Below are 17147 nucleotides of genomic sequence, written 5' to 3' on the forward strand. Positions count from 1 at the left end.
TGTATCACCCTTTCAAATGACCAATTTTATTAGTAATATAAACATATTGCTTGGTATCTGCTAGATAGGTGTCAGTTTTCACACTTCTTGAATGCTCTATTCAAAAAATGCAAATACACTCTTTCTCTCTTACATATCAAAACTAGTACACATCAAAGCACCCAGACTAGCTGGATTTAATCCAATTATGACACACTCAGCGACTAAACTTCTATTTTAAAAGAAACTTAATTTCCAATAATATTATATACATTAATTTGTCATTTACAACACAATGAGTGGTTTGGGTCTGGAATGCACTGCCTGGCAGTATGGTGGAGGCAGGTTCAATTGAGGCATTCAGGGGGTCATTAGATGATTATTTGAATAGAAACAATGTGCAGGAGTATGGGGAATAAACGGGGCAATGGCACTAGGTCATAATGCTCATTTGGAGAGCTGGTGCAGACACAATGGGCCGAATGGTTGCCTCCTGTACCGTTACAATTCAGTGATCTGTCATTTTAAGGCCTTATTAGTCACTTTGTCCTCCTTGTATTTTATAATTTTGTCTGAAAGCATGACTTGGTGGTTCTTCCATGAACATGTTGCCAGAAGATCATGAAATTTCAAGTTTAGCATTTTGTCAATCTTCTCACTTATTCATGCCACTAATTGCTGTCCGGCAATTTCAAAATTTGCAGTTTAAGCATTTCCGATTTCAATCTGTAAAGGAACTGTGTGGATCAATTCTTGTGGTTTTAGTGAAAATTATTGTTTTAGTGTGAAAACTCAGTATGGCAAATGTTTCAACCTGGCCTTGGGTTTTAGCCCCATTGTCCCATTTTGCACTAATATGGCATTCCATTTTTATGTCCGTTGTGTACATGGTTAAATGCATGAGAAAGAAAATGAGATTATTTTCTTTCTCATAATCTCCTCTTCTATATGTGAGTAGTCACTCTATGCCTTTTTAAAAATAAAACCATGCACGCCTGAATATTTCACCTCAGTCATCTGTGTATGTAACCTCTCAAAGTTGCCTTTATTTTAAATCTGTGTTGGTTCATACAAGTAGTAAAAGTTTTTTGGAATTTGCTGTTCTTGCATCAGTGGCTGTTCAATCCTGGTGCAGCCTCCATTTACTCGTTTGATTTTTTTTAACTGCTGACCATGTTAGTAAGTCATTATCTAATTCAGGTACATGACACACTCATTGGTTTAAGAAAGAGTGCTTTGAATTCCCAGCAGAGCTTTTTCTCAGGGTTAGTGTTTTGCTCTTCTCAGCCGGTGTTGGTGTCTGGTGTCCATAAGAAGCTGAATTCAGCCCTCTGGAAACCTGAAGCTTTCAGCCGGGAGTTTGGGGACCAAGAGGTTGATCTGGTCAACTGTAGGAATTGTGCCATCATCTCTGATGTGAAAGTTCGGGACTTTTGGGATGGTTTTGAGGTCATTGCAAGTAAGTACATTGATTGTTTTCCAAAGCATGTTAAATATTGTAATTTCAAGTCCCTGTATGAAACCAAAAGTAGAAAACAATGTTGTACATAGCAGACAATCAAGACCACTTGGATTCTGTTTTCACGGAAGATGCATTGAATCAATAAATGCAATCTCCAAAGTGGCAGTAAAAATCCCAGGATTTATAATTAACTAATTTGATTTGTGTGGGAATGGTAAACCAGCGATTCTACTGATTACCATATTGTCATTTAGGTTTACTGAAAAATCACTCAGACATGGGATAAATGTTTGAAATTTGGATTTCAACATCAACTTCTGGAAAACTCTTCTAGAATGTTTTAAAAAGCACACGTGAGAGCCTATAGCTCAATGTAAATTGAGGAGTGATGATTCAACCAGCTGTCCAATAGTATGAGCTCAATGCCTCAGGAACTAAACTCAAATGACGGGTATCATTCAGAGGTTGGTGTTAAGATGCTGCACCAAACTCTGATGGAAACTGATTTCCTCCTCCTGCTGTTGCTGCACCTCAGTGTAAGCAGTATCAGCTTTAGTGATTTACTATTATATTTGTATTATATTATTTATATTAATGTTATATTTTGCGCTTGTAGCAATGCTTCCCCTAACTCTAAGTCATGAAAAGGGGCTTAGGGTTGGCTATAATTGGATAAATGTTTTGTTCAATAGCTTATTCAACTGTCAGTTTTAGAATCAATGGGAAATTCCTGTGTTGCTTGTTGGACGCATCTTGTCACAAGGTAGAATAGCTTCAATACATGTGTAACTCTGAGCATGAAGGCCTAAAGAGACTTCCCCCAGGCATGGCACTATATTCATATTTGCCAGAGGCTTCTGAATCACTTGCAGAAAGGCACAGCAATAGCTGAAGCAACTTTAATAATAGACACTATGAAAGAAAATATTAGACCATAATAAGACATAGGAGCGGAAATTAGGCCATTCGGCCCATCAAGTCTGCTCCGCCATTCGATCATGGCTGATAAGTTTCTCAACCCCATTTTCCCGCCTTCTCCCCGTAACCTTTGATCCCCTTACCAATCAAGAACCTATCTATCTCCGTCTTAAATACACTCAATGACCTGACCTCCACAGCCTTCTGTGGCAATGAATTCCATAGATTCACCACTCTCTGGCTAAAGAAGTTTCTTCTCATCTCTGTTCTAAAAGTTCTTCCCTTTACTCTGAGGCTGTGCCCTCGGGTCCTAGTCTCTCCTACTAATGGAAACATCTTCCCCACGTCCACTCTATCCAGGCCTTTCAGTATTGTAAGTTTCAATCAGATCCCCCCCCTCATCCTTCTAAACTCCATCAAGTATAGACCCAGAGTCCTCAAACATTCCTCATATGTTAAACTCTTCATTCCTGAGATCGTTCTCGTGAACCTCCTCTGGACCCTCTCCAGGGTAAAAACATCTTTCCTGAGATACAGGGCCCAAAATAGCTCTCAATATTCTAAATGTGGTCTGACCAGAGCCTTACAAAGCCTCAGCAGCACATCCCTGCTTTTATATTCTAGTCCTCTCGAAATGAATGCCAACATTGCATTTGCCTTCCTAACTACCGACTTAACCTGCAAGTTAACCTTAAGAGAAACAGAATTACCTGGAAAAACTCAGCAGGTCTGGCAGCATCGGTGGAGAAGAAAAGAGTTGACGTTTCGAGTACTCTTTTCTTCTCCGCCGATGCTGCCAGACCTGCTGAGTTTTTCCAGGTAATTCTGCTTTTGTTTTTGCTTTGGATTTCCAGCATCCGCAGTTTTTTTGTTTTTAACCTTAAGAGAATCCTGAACTAGGGCTCCCAAGTCCCTTTGCACTCCAGATTTCTGAATTCTCTCCCCCATTTAGAAAATAGTCTATGCCTCTATTCTTCCTACCAAAGTGCATGACCTCACACTTCCCCACGTTGTATTCCATCTGCCACTTCTTTGCCCATTCTCCTAACCTGTCTAAATCCTTCTGCAGCCTCCCCGCCTCCTCAATACTACCTGCCCCTTCACCTTTCTTTGTGTCATCTGCAAACTTAGCTAGGATGCCCTCAGTTCCTTAATCTAGATCATTAATGTGTCAAGTGAAAAGTTGTGGTCCCAACACTGATCCCTGCAGAACTCCACTAGTCACCGGCCGCCATCCTGAGAAGGTCCCCCTTACCCCCACTCTCTGCCTCCTGCCAGACAGCCAATCTTCTATCCATGCTAGTACCTTGCCTCTAACACCATAGGCTCCTATCTTCTGAGTAGCCTCCTGTGCGACACCTTGTCAAAGGCCTTCAGGAAGTCCAAGTAGTTAACATCCATTGGCTCTCCTTTGTCTAACCTACTCGTTACCTCCTCAAAGAATTCTAGCAGATTTGTCAGGCATGACCTCCCCTTGACGAAACCATGCTGACTTTGCCCTATTTTACCATACACTTCCAAGTATTCTGAAATCTCATCCTTAATAATGGATTCTAAAATCTTACCAACGACCGAGGTCAGGCTAATCGGCCTGTAATTTCCCGTCTTTTGCCTCACTCCCTTCTTAAACAGGGGGGTTACATTAGCGATTTTCCAGTCCTCTGGGACCCTCCCTGACTCCAGTGATTCCTGAAAGATCACCACTAATGCCTCCACTATCTCTTCAGCTATCTCCTTCAGAACTTTGGGGTGTAATCCATCTGGTCCAGGTGATTTATCAACCTTCAGAACTTTCAGTTTTCCTAGCACCTTCTCCTTGGTAATGGCCACTATACTCACCTCTGTCCCCCGACTCTCTTGAACTTTGGGGATGTCACTTGTGTCTTCCACTGTGAAGACTGATGCAAAGTACCTATTCGGTTCCTCCACCATTTTTTTGTTCCCCACTACTACTTCTCCAGCAGCATTTTCCAGCGGCCTAATGTCCACTTTTGCCTCTCTCTTACCCTTTATATATCTAAAAAAAACTCTTGCAATCTTCTTTTATATTACTGGCTATTTACCCTTATATTTAATCTTCTCCCTCCTTATTTCTTTTTTAGTTGTCCTCAGTTGGTCTTTGTAGGCTTCCCAATCTCCTGGTTTCCCACTGCTCTTCGCCGCATTGTATGCTTTCTCTTTAGCTTTTATGCTGTCCCTGACTTCCCTTGTCAGCCATGGTTGCCTCGTCCTCCCTTTAGTATGCTTCTTCGTAGGGGTGAATTTTTGCTGTGTCTCCCAAATTACTCCCAGAAACTCCTGCCATTGCTGTTCCACTGTCTTTCCTGCTAGGCTCATCTCCCAGTCTATTCTGGCCAGCTCATGCCTCTGTAGTTGCTTTTATTCAACTGTAATACTGTTACATCTGATTCCAGCTTTTTCTTCTCAAATTGCAGGGTGAATTCTATCATATTATGGTCACTTCCTTCCAAGGGTTCCTTCACCTTAAGCTCCCTTATCAAATCTGCCTCATTACACATCACTAAATCTAGAATTGCCTGTTCCCTAGTGGACTCCACCACAAGCTGCTCCAAAAAGCCATCTCGTAGACATTCCACAAATACCTTTCCTTGGGATCCACTACCAACCTGATTTTCCCAGTCTACCTGCATATTGAAAACCCCCATGATCACTGTAATCTTGCCTTTCTTACACGCCTTTTCTATCTCCTGGTGTATCTTGTGCCCTACATCCTGACTACTGTTCAGAGGAGTGTACATAACTCCCATTATGGTTTTTTCATCTTTGCGGTTCCTCAACTCTACCCACACAGATTCTATATCGTCTGACCCTACGTCGTTTCTTGCTATCGATTTCATTTCATTTCTTACTAACAAAGCAACCCCACCCCCTCTGCCAAACTGCCTATCTTTTCGATAGGATGTATATCCTTGTATACTTAGCTCCCAGTCCTGATTCCCTTGCAGCCATGTCTCTGTGATGCCCAGCACATCATACCTGCCAATTTCAATCTGTGCCACAAGCTCATTTACCTTATTTCATATACTGCGTGCATTCAGATACAACACCTTCAGTCCTGTATATCCGGTCCCCTTTCTCATTGTCGTCCCTTTATCTGATGTGCTTGAAGTTAAATTCCTAGCCCTTTCCAAACACTCTGTCCTGTTTTGTGTTCTGGAGACTTTAATAGCCTCTTATAAATAGGTATAAATATAATGGCTCTCCTTTCTTTTCAGTTTTTCATAATTTTCCATGAAGTTGAATCCACCACCCTCCCCCACCCCCACCAAAACCCATGCTAACCTGCTTTGTTTCCCATTAGTCATACTAAAGCTGAATATCATCTTATACCTGCTCTGTCAAGAAAATACAATTTGCAATTTCATTGACTTGTCTCATCTTAGAATATTAACACATTCTATGTGTATGATATCAATTCCATAATGGGACCTTGCCCAATAGTTTTCCTGTCCTACAATGGATAATGGCATAATAACTTGTATATTGAAACTGAGCTGTCCTCATGAGTAAGGAAGATCATACCTGTTGCAGATAGTCAAACTGTTTCGTACATGTAAACAGATAAAAGTTTTTTGGAGCCATGACCACTTATTCAAAATTCCTGGAGTCCAATTTGAATTATGCTTTTGTGCCGCAGAACGCTTGAAGTCTGAAGGAGGGCAACCAATGGTTTTGAAGCTCAAAGACTGGCCTCCAGGTGAAGACTTTAGGGATATGATGCCAACCAGGTAATAAAATTTGTGCTCATGCTGACATCTTCAGGCTCTTCTAATACAAAATGCAAAAATTTATCCTCATTTTGTGTTTTGCAGGTTTGATGATTTGATGAACAACCTCCCTCTACCTGAATACACAAAGAGAGATGGAAGGTTAAACCTGGCTTCAAGGCTCCCAAACTATTTTGTGCGGCCTGATCTAGGACCAAAGATGTACAATGCCTATGGTGAGTATTATAAATTGTATTAATAGGTTCCCTCTAGATAGCACAGGTATGGCAACATTTTAATTCCTGGCCTTCCGCAAACTTTGTTTAAATGTTTGTGTGTACGTCATTTTGGATGACTACAGCTTCTGATCCAAGCCTAGAATTTCAGGGTAGCAACAGAATTTTTCTATTCCTATCATGTAAAATAACTGATCCTAGCCATATCGTTTGATTACATAAACATTGACCAGGCAGAACATACTTGCACAGTATATTACCTAATGTTAATGCATTCCATTATCGCGTAATATTTAACTCATGGTTATTGTGTTGTGAATATAGTATAATATTTCGTGCATGTTTTAATTAATTTTCAAACCTTGGAAGAGAAATTTCTGTTATTCCCAGGAATCATGGCAGGCAGTGATTCACTTAGGTGTAAATGATAAGACACAAAGTATTGTCTAGGTAAGATGGATAGGTAAGCTAAAAGTAATCTTCAACATGCCAGAATTTGTACGCCCATTGTTTTTGACAAAGTAAACCACAACTCAGTTGTGCTTCTCCTGTGAGACTTACTAGAGGCTGTAAGGCTTATTGAAGGATTTCAAGTATAATTGGAAACCCAGCATGGGATGAAACAGATAAAGACATGACATCCAAAGCAGTTTACACTCTTGATGTTCTTATATGAAATGAAGCCACTTAAACGAGATATATACTTTGATGAACATCATATCTTTTCTGTCTAGGTTATGGTGCAGAGCTGCGAAAACATGTTTTAAAAATAAGCTCTTTAGGTAATGTTGCCCTGAATTTAATAAGGAGACATCTACCTGAATCCACTACTTAAAAGTTAATGGAGAGCTGTTTGAGTTTACCATAAGTACAGATCTGTTTTGTAGTTCTGATCCGTTTTATCTCCCTTGGTCTGTTTGATCTTCCATAACCATCTTGTCTCCTCTGAATGTTCTAACTGGGATACTTTGTCAAAAATAAAAAAATACCTGTAAAAACTCAGCAGGTCTGGCAGCATCGGCGGAGAAGAGTACAGTTGACGTTTCGAGTCCTCATGACCCTTCAACAGAAATAGGAGAGGGGTGAAATATAAGCTGGTTGGGGGTGCGGGATGGTTGTTGGGACAAGCAAGCAATGATAGGAGGAGATAACCAAAAGCTGTCACAGACAAAAGAACAAAGAGGTGCTAAAGGTGGTGATATTATCTAAAAGAATGTGCTAATTAAGAATGGATTGTTTGAGTTCAACAATTTTAGATTTTAAACTCCCTCCTCCATCTCCATCCCCTTTCCGTTTCTTCCCCCTCCTTTTTGTTTTTTCCAATAATTTATATAGATTTTTCTTTTCCCACCTATTTCCATTATTTTTAATGTATTCCACCGATCATTTATCTACACCTTTTATGCCCTTTTAGTCTTATTTCACCCCACCCCCACTAGAGCCATCTATACCTTGCTTGTCCTGCTTTCCATTCTTAATTAGCACATTCTTTTAGATAATATCACCACCTTCAGCACCTCTTTGTTCTTTTGTCTGTGACAGCTTTTGGTTATCTCCTCCTATCACTGCTTGCTTGTCCCAACAACCACCACCCGCTTCTCTTCCCCCCCCCCACCCTTAAACCAGCTTATATTTCACCCCTCTCCTATTTTTACTTAGTTCAGTTGAAGTGTCATGAGGACTCAAAATGTCAACTGTACTCTTCTCCGCCGATGCTGCCAGACCTGCTGAGTTTTTCCAGGTATTTTTTATTTTTTGTTTTGGATTTCCAGCATCTGCAGTTTTTTGTTTATCTCTGGGGTACTTTGTCAGTTTGGCATAAGGGGAGTGGACCTGGGATTCAGTAAGAGATTTTTCTACTTATCCAACATCTTTGTTAGGTTTTCTTTCCTTCAGCTTCCATATTTTTAGTAAATTACTTTAACAAATAGTTACCATGGTTATGAAAAGTAATTTTAAGTAAATTGACCTTTTGGATGATTTTTTACTCCTTTCAAAGAATATTTGCTGCCTATCTGGTCTTTAGACTAATGGATCTTGTTAATTGTATGTGGCACTAGAATTGAATTAAAAATAAATGAAGTGTGCTGTCTTTCTTCATTAGGGTTGATAACAGCAGAAGATCGAAAAGTTGGAACAACAAACCTCCATCTGGATGTGTCTGATGCGGTTAACGTGATGGTTTATGTTGGTATACCATTAGGAGAGAACAACCATGAAGAAGGTAAGTACATTTAGCAGTTTAGCTTTCAGTGGTAGATAACTTGTTCTGGTATGTGATGACTGCATAACACATGTAAAATAGTACCTTATATTATGCAGCATTTTCTGAAAAGGCTCTGAACCTTGTGTTGTCCCTTAGAATTAACCATAAATTGTGGTTTCAGTAGTGAATTTGATTTCCTTTATTTGTGTGGAAGATGAAAAATAGTACTTGCAAACTACGAAAGTTCCTGTATATGATATAATTCCCTGTCGCATGAGAAATATCCTGTGTCTGATAACAGTAAGGATGAAAATTGGGTCTCACGAGAGTGAAAGGACAATGGATCACAGTGGATTTAAAAATTTAGAACACTGTTCTCTGATACCAGCTGGAAATCAAATTCTGTGACTACAAAATGAGTTGGTTCAAGACCCATCTACCAGCTTTTTCACCATACCTCTTAACTTCTCTGTCCACCAGAAATCTGTTTAATTGTTTCTTGGATCTGTTCACACAATTCTCTTTAGTGGCCTTCTCAGGCAACTTATTCCACAAGTTCACTGTAACCTCTCCAGTTCAGAAACCTATTGTTCAGAAAAACCAGTTCTCCAGAAATTCTTTGAGCAGACCCACGTAACTCATGGCATCATTTTAGGAGTGGAAACATGGAAGATACGGTATTTGGATTAGTAAAACATTTTTTATTACTGCTTTGTAATGTTCTATAATGTTTTATCACTTTTATGTTTTAGGTAATATATTTATATCTGTGTTGCCTTCTGGTGTGCACACTTGTCGTTAAGTCATTCTGTAATCCAGAAAATTTTGAACTTCAGAAATGACTTGGACTCAAGCATTCTCGACTGGAGAAGTTACAGTGTATAATGAAATATCCTTTTCCTTGATTTTTAAAAAGTCCCTCTTAAGTCAGAAATTTCTGAGTGCTAATTTCTGATTGGTGTCCCTGGGATTTAATTAAAGACCTTCTTAAAATGCATGTGTATTTGTTATAATTACGTGCAAAGTAATTTTCCAACATGTGTTGACTTTTATTTCTTAAAAGCTGGAGTGTAAACTGATCTGATAGATGAAAGATCTACTGGAACCAACAGTCAGTGTACCCCTCAAGCACCATATAACCAAGTGCTGTTATTCTGCAGCCTTAGCATCTCTTAATTAAACTCTTTGGGCTGAATTTTTTCAAGGGTTGGGGGGGTTATTGACGGCGAACTGTCAGTGTGGAGTGATATGGATTGAGTGTGATGCTGGGACGTCAGGAGGAGGTTGAAATGGATCATCTACTTATGGCTAAAGATGATTGCAAATGTTTTAGCCTTGTCTTTTGCACTAACGTGCTGGGCTCTGCTATCATCAAGGATGGGGATATTTGTGGAGCCGCCTCCTCTGGTTAGTTGTTTAATTGATCACCACCACTCATGACTGACTGTGGCAGGACTGCATAGCTTTGATCTGATCTGTCAGTTGTGGGATCACTTAGCTTTGTCTCTGTATGCTGCTGATGTAATTAATAACATTTGATGAGCAACGGAACTGAGCCTGGAAAGATTATCTTATAATTGTTTATGCCATTAAATAATTAATTAGTAGATACTTTAGGCTAAAATTTTCAATAATTTTTCAGACTATTTTAGCTTTTGCCATCACCCCATGTGTATGCCCCAATCTTTAATCTGTTATGTTTAAAAACAATAAAGGTGATTTTTATTTTCATTTTTTGGGGGTCTGTGAAAATCCTTTAATATGTTTAGCTTTTTGAACAGCCTGTTGACATCATTCCAGCTCCATTATGTTAATGCGCAGTAAAGAACACTGATCTGTTGGAGTACCACTGCATTGCGAGAGAGCTGAAATTCTCACCAGAGAGGTCAGCGAGACTTACTTCCTGATCAGCAGCAAGCACCATTACTCTGCCTCTGACTAGAATCTGGACCTCTGCGTAGTCAAATGTTATTAAATACATGCCTGCATTTCCTCCAATTAAATATTGGGAAGACCTAAGCCATTGTCTTTGACGTTCGCCATAACTCAGTGCCCTAGTTCCATCCACGAGCTCCATCCCTCTCCCTGTCAACTGTTTGAGGCTGAACCAAACTATTTAAAAACTTTGGCGTTGTGTTTGCCTCTGAGTAAGCCAGGACTAAACTCGCACCAAATCCTGTTCACCCATCACCCCTGAATTTGCTGATTGACATTGGCTCTCAGTCCACCAAATTTTAAAATTCACAATGTTATTTTCAAATCCCTTGCCTCATCCCTCCCTACTCTGTAACCTCAAGTCTTAAAACCCTCCTAGAACTGTACACTCCTGCAATTTGATCTTTTGCTGATCTCTGATTTTTATTGGCAATTAATAGAACTGTTTAAACATTCAGGATATTTTGATTCTTTAAAAAAAATGAAAAAGTGATTTATAAATGCTATAAAAAGTGTAATGGGATTAAAGAACTAACTACTGAGTGCAGGTCTTAATCTAATTTTTTATGTGGCTTAAGCCCAGAGCAGATAGATCACCATTTGTTGTTTTTAGCTGGAAAAATGAAATTAATTAATTGGAAACTTAACATGTTTGGAATGCTGAATTTTTATGACAAAATCTAAGGTCAAGTTGCATAATGTTATGGCAACACATCTGTTCCAGAAACTTGTCCAGAAAACAAATATCGGGCACTTTTGGGCTGTCAATAGAGTGATGGTATTGGTGTCACCCATCAAGACTAAGCATTTATGAGGCACTTGCTATTTAAGATCCTGGGATATTGGTGATACAGCTAGATGCTGTTTCCTCTTCCATGTCACATTGAACGTTATAAAATGCATTGCACTTTATTGAATTCTTAAAGGCCAAGACTTTATTTGTGCCACCGCCCCTCATCAGAAGCATGTTCTCCAGTGCCACTTCACTGCAACTTCAGGGTTGCGCCTTCAGTAAAAATTGAACCCTACAGCTGCACTAATCCAGAACATGAACATCAGTTGGAAGTATTTTATTGTAAATCATGTCAGTTGGAGAATATTGTTACAATTTCATTGTGCAGTGATGTGGTACTTTGGAAGAAGTCCTATTTTTCGTATCATTTTCATTGTCATGTTCAAGGCCACTGACTTGCACTTTTTACTGAAAAATGGATGGAATTGTAGCATTCATTCCTCAAAATACCAATGAAGATTGTAGATTTCCAATTAATAAAACAATTTAAATTGTATAGTAAATCGGTGGCCCTGATATATGTGGTTGTAGAATTTTGCGTTTGTTTTAATCTACCATTGTGAGCTCTCTGAGTTAGGAGAAGGAAAAGCTTTGGGATTTTTTTCAGTTTTCTACTTCTGTATTGCACTTCATCCGAGGGAATAGGTTATTCAAGTTGCAAATTTTGTTTTGGAAAACAGTTAATTTTTGATTAATCATATAAGCCTCGGTCAGGACAGGATGGCTGTTCTTGGCTGTGTGTGTGGCTGTGTAGCTAGATGACAGCCCTCTCAAGGCTAATGCAAGAATAATCACCACTTCTCAGGGTAACAACTGGTGTCTGTGGGATTATGCCATTGTGCTGCAGCAAGATGACAGCACCTTTTGGAAGGGCAGGGATTGGCAATATTTTTAAGGACCCTAAAGTACTGGCTGGAATGATATTCAGTCAAGTGAATTAAATGGGAAGCTCTTGATAACCAAGCTTAAATCAAGTATAGAACTTTAATATTTTTTGTGGGGTTGGGGTCACTCTAGATAATTGAATTAATTGTTTTAGTTACATGATGAATTTTCTCCTTCACAGATACAGACAACAGTGGAGTAACAGGTCTGTGCATTTTCATTCTGTTTTGAGGCATGTAGCACATTGTAGTAGCTTCTCTTTCTTTTTTCCATTATTCATAAGATCAGGTGGTGGTGGCACATTTCTGAAGTAGATTGCAAATACCTTTATTACTGTGGGTGGCACTTCAAATGTTATAACAATCTCTGCATCCACATAAGCAAGTATTTTTATGTACTTGTTGAAATTTTCTTGTGCTTGAAGCGTGTGGCTGGTCATTCACTGTCTCATTGTGAGTCCAATATTCCCTTTGCAACTCTGATTGGACTTTCGGTTGTCAAGACATTCAGAGAGGCTTAAATTTGTATCTTAGGTAAAATCTCTGCATCCTTATATTGATACAGTGTTCTGTCACACATTTAACTTCTGAATAACATTAATTGCGCTTTATATCTGCGCTCCAATATTAATCATGGCTAATCTCATTGAATGGTATTTCTCAAAGCTTTAACACCTTTTTCCATTCATCCATTTGAGTCTCAAAAATCTGGGCAGACACTGACTGGATTGTGAATTCAAGGCTTATAAAAAAGTAAATTTTTATTTACTTGGCCAGAGAACCTGGTAGTTGCCAAATGAGACAAAGGGCAAGGTTCTTTCCATGTTTTTTTTGAATCTATGCATTTCTTTCATAATGTATGTCAGGTAAATAAATGACGCAGATAAAGGCTTTTAGTAGCTGTCTATAATAAATAACTCTTCCTGACACTAATTCATGGTTTTTATTCTACACACACAATTTACCAGTTGTGTGGAGCTTTGTCACTATATTGAGTGCACAAAACTATATCGAACAGCAATAGTGATTCTGGATTAATTATAATAAATACTCGAAATCAGACATAAAACTAGTTATTGTACCATGGAGTTTGCAATTTGTATTGATTAATCATTTGTAATATTTAGTTTATAGTGTGTTAGCATAACGGAATTTTAGCTTGTTGCTGAATTAAAGCTCATATTTTAATTGACACCTGGGTACAGCAAAGTCCTACCTTTTATGACTTCCTTGTTTGCGTATTTGCTTACCCACAATAAAGGGTTTGTACACTGCATCGCCAATTACATGAGCAATTGTTCGCTTATCCGCGTTTTCATTTCCTTCTCCATTCTTTTCCTGAGGAGACGGCAACCATGATGGAGACACATCACCTCGACATGTTTTAATGAGGAAATGATGTCAAAGTCTCTGGAAGTAGATTCTTCCATTAGCCCTGGCCGTGGACATTTTATTCACTTTATTTTTAAGCATCTTTCCAGCAGGGGTGAGAAGCGGTGCCTGGAATGGTTGCAGCTGAATGCAACTCAAACAAAGCGATTGACCTGGAAAAGCCTGAATCTCTTGGTCCAGAGCTTCAATAAGGCTCTGTCCAATTTTGAAATGTTCACTGTTCATGTTCACCAGTTTTGAGGTGATTCATTTTTTTCTTAAATGAGGATTGCCTCTTTCTAAAATTTTCATTTCATATCTGATATTACTCAGAGGCTCCCCCTGTCTGTCGTATACAGGTACCACAATTTGCTACACTAATCAGTGCTACCCTCACTTTGCTGGAACCTATCTAATTGATTCCCATTGAAAAGCATGTTCGTCGTTTGCGGTTTTGCGGGAACGTAAACCCCGGAACGGCGGGACTTTACTGTATTTTATAACATTCAGTTCATTCTGTCAGGGAGTCCAATCCATGATCTACCTAGAATTGCTGTTCAATGTAGCTGAGTGGCAATTGTTGCATTTTTATCATGTCAATATAGCCAAGATATGTTACAAATTTCAAAACTACTTCTTTGCCAAATATTCCCCAAACCTCCAGGTTAAAGTTACTAATTGTCTAATGTTGGATAAAATTGTTTCAGTGATAGAACAGCTAGTCTGTCCAGAATATCTGGAAAAACTCAGCAGGTCTGGCAGCATCAGCGGAGAAGAAGAGTTGAAGTTTCGAGTGCTCATGACCCTTCAACAGAACTCAGTGAATATTAGGAGAGGGGTGAAATATAAGCTGGTTTAAGGTGGGGGGGAGAGAAGTGGGGGGGTGTTGTGGTTGTAGGGACAAGCAAGCAGTGATAGGAGCAGATAATCAAAAGATGTCACAGACAGAAGAACAAAGAGGTGTTGATGGTGGTGATACTATCTAAACGAATGTGCTAATTAAGAATGGATGGCAGGACACTCAAGGTACAGCTCTAGTGGGGGTGGGGTGGAAAGGCTAACAGGGCATAAAAGATGTAGATTTAAAAATAATGGAAATAGGTGGGAAAAGAAAAATCTATATAAATTATTGGAAAAAACAAAAGGAAGGGGGAAGAAACGGAAAGGGGGTGGGGATGGAGGAGGGAGTTCAAGATCTAAAGTTGTTGAATTCAATATTCAGTCCAGAAGGCTGTAAAGTGCCCAGTCGGAAGATGAGGTGCTGTTCCTCCAGTTTGCGTTGGGCTTCACTGGAACAATGCAGCAAGCCAAGGACAGACATGTGGGCAAGAGAGCTGGGTGGAGTGTTAAAATGGCAAGCAACAGGGAGGTTTGGGTCTTTCTTGCGGACAGACGGCAGGTGTTCAGCAAAGCGGTCGCCCAGTTTACGTTTGGTCTCTCCAATGTAGAGGAGACCACATTGGGAGCAATGAATGCAGTAGACTAAGTTAGGGGAAATGCAAGTGAAATGCTGTTTCACTTGAAAGGAGTGTTTGGGCCCTTGGACGGTGAGGAGAGAGGAAGTAAAGGGGCAGGTGTTGCATCTTTTGCTTGGGCATGGGGAGGTGCCATAGGTGGGGGTTGAGAAGTAGGGGGTGATGGAGTAGTGGACCAGGGTGTCCCGAAGGGAACGATCCCTATGGAATGCCGCCAGGGGGGGTGAAGGGAAAATGTGTTTGGTGGTGGCATCATGCTGGAGTTGCCGGAAATGGCAGAGGATGATCCTTTGAATGCAGAGGCTGGTGGGGTGATAAGTGAGGGCAAGGGGGTTTCTGTTTCATCATGTTTCTGGGAGGGAGGAGAAGGTGTGAGGGTGGATGCGCTGGATATAGGCCGGACACGGTTGAGGGCCCTGTCAATGACCGTGGGTGGAAAACCTCGGCTAAGGAAGAAGGAGGACATGTCAGAGGAACTGTTTTTGAAGGTAGCATTATCAGAACAGATGCGACGGAGGTGAAGGAACTGAGAGAATGGGATGGAGTCCTTACAGGAAGCGGGGTGTGAGGAGCTGTAGTCGAGGTAGCTGTGGGAGTCAGTAGGCTTGTAATGAATATTGGTGGACAGTCTTATCACCAGAAATTGAGACAGAGAGATCAAGGAAGGGAAGGGAAGCGTCAGGGATGGACCAGGTGAAAATGATGGAGGGGTGGAGATTGGAAGCAAAATTAATAAATTTTTCCAGGTCCCGACGAGAGCATGAAGCAGCACTGAAGTAATCATCGATGTGCCAGAGAAAGAGTTGTGGGAGGGGGCCAGAGTTGGACTGGAACAAGGAATGTTCCACGTACCCCATAAAGAGACAGGCATGGCTGGGGCCCATGCGGGTACCCATAGCCACACCTTTTATTTGGAGGAAGTGAGAGGAGTTAAAGGAGAAATTGTTTAGTGTGAGAACAAGTTCAGCCAGACGGAGGAGAGTAGTGGTGGATGGGGATTGTTCAGGTCTCTGTTCGAGGAAGAAGCAGAGAGCTACCAGGCATCCTTGTGGGAGATGGAGGTGTAGAGGGATTGGACGTCCATGGTGAAGAGGAGGCGGTTGGGGCCAGGGAACTGGAAATTGTTGATATGACGTAAGGTGTCAGAGGAATCACAGCTGTAGGTGGGAAGGGACTAGACAAGGGGAGAGAGAAGGGAGTCAAGATAATGAGAAATGAGTTTCGTGGGGCAGGAACAGGCTGACACGATCGGTCTGCCGGGACAGTTTTGTTTGTGGATTTTGGGTAGGAGGTAGAAGCAGGCCGTCCGAGGTTGGGCGACTATCAGGTTGGAAGCTGTGGGAGGAAGATCTCCAGAGGAGATGAGGTCATTGACAGTCCTGAAAAAATGGCTTGATGTTCAGTGGTGGGGTCATAGTCCAGGGAGAGGTAGGAGGAAGTGTCTGCGAGTTGACGCTCAGCCTCTGTGAGGTAGAGCTCAGTGCGCCAGACAACAACAGCACCACCCTTGTCAGCAGGTTTGATGACAATGTTGGGGTTGGAACTGAGAGAACGGAGTGCAGTAAGTTCATAGAGAGACAGATTAGAATGGGTGAGAGGAGCAGAGAAATTGAGACGACTAATGTCACGCTGACAGTTCTCAATGAAAAGATCAAGAGAAGATAAGAATCCAGAGGAAGGAGTGCAGGTGGAGGGAGAATATTGGAGGTAGATAAAAGGATCCGTTGAACGGGGAGAGGACTCCTGCCCAAAGAAGTGAGCATGGAGACGAAGATGGTGGAAGAAGAGTTCAGCATTGTGCCGAGTCCGAAATTCATTGGGATGAGAGCGTAAGGGTATGAAACTAAGTCCTTTGCTGAGCACTGAACGTTCAGCATCAGAGAGGGGAAGGTCAGGGGGTATAGTGAATACACGGCCAGGGCTGGGATTGGAAGATGGGGTGGGGATGGAGGAAGAGGCAGGGGTGGCGGGTTCTAGATGGGTGTAGGTGTCGATGAGTTGTTGGAGCTTGCGTTCCTTAGCACTTGAGAGAAAAAGTTTCTTGTTGAGACGTCGGCTGAGACGAAGAATAAAATGAAACTGAGGGCACGCGCAGCATTGAAAAAGGGTGCGGCGGTGCTGCTGGAGGGAGAGGTCGAGTGTGTTCATATGGCGGCACAT

At 40.9% G+C, this 17147-nt stretch overlaps 1 protein-coding gene across 1 annotated transcript in view; it reads left to right on the forward strand.

Moving 5' to 3' along the window:
• The window catches only part of LOC121280927 (lysine-specific demethylase 3B-like), a 143513-nt gene that overhangs the window by 113999 nt on the left and 12367 nt on the right, over positions 1 to 17147 (forward strand). Inside the window, exons 19-23 of the mRNA XM_041193355.1 lie at positions 1267 to 1438; positions 6018 to 6108; positions 6193 to 6323; positions 8428 to 8547; positions 12324 to 12347. Of these exons, the coding sequence (XP_041049289.1) occupies positions 1267 to 1438; positions 6018 to 6108; positions 6193 to 6323; positions 8428 to 8547; positions 12324 to 12347 (538 nt within the window). The remainder of the gene's footprint in view (positions 1 to 1266; positions 1439 to 6017; positions 6109 to 6192; positions 6324 to 8427; positions 8548 to 12323; positions 12348 to 17147) is intronic.

The sequence above is a fragment of the Carcharodon carcharias genome, chromosome 8 (assembly GCF_017639515.1).
Source record: "Carcharodon carcharias isolate sCarCar2 chromosome 8, sCarCar2.pri, whole genome shotgun sequence".
In the NCBI taxonomy this organism is placed as follows: Eukaryota; Metazoa; Chordata; class Chondrichthyes; order Lamniformes; family Lamnidae; genus Carcharodon; species Carcharodon carcharias.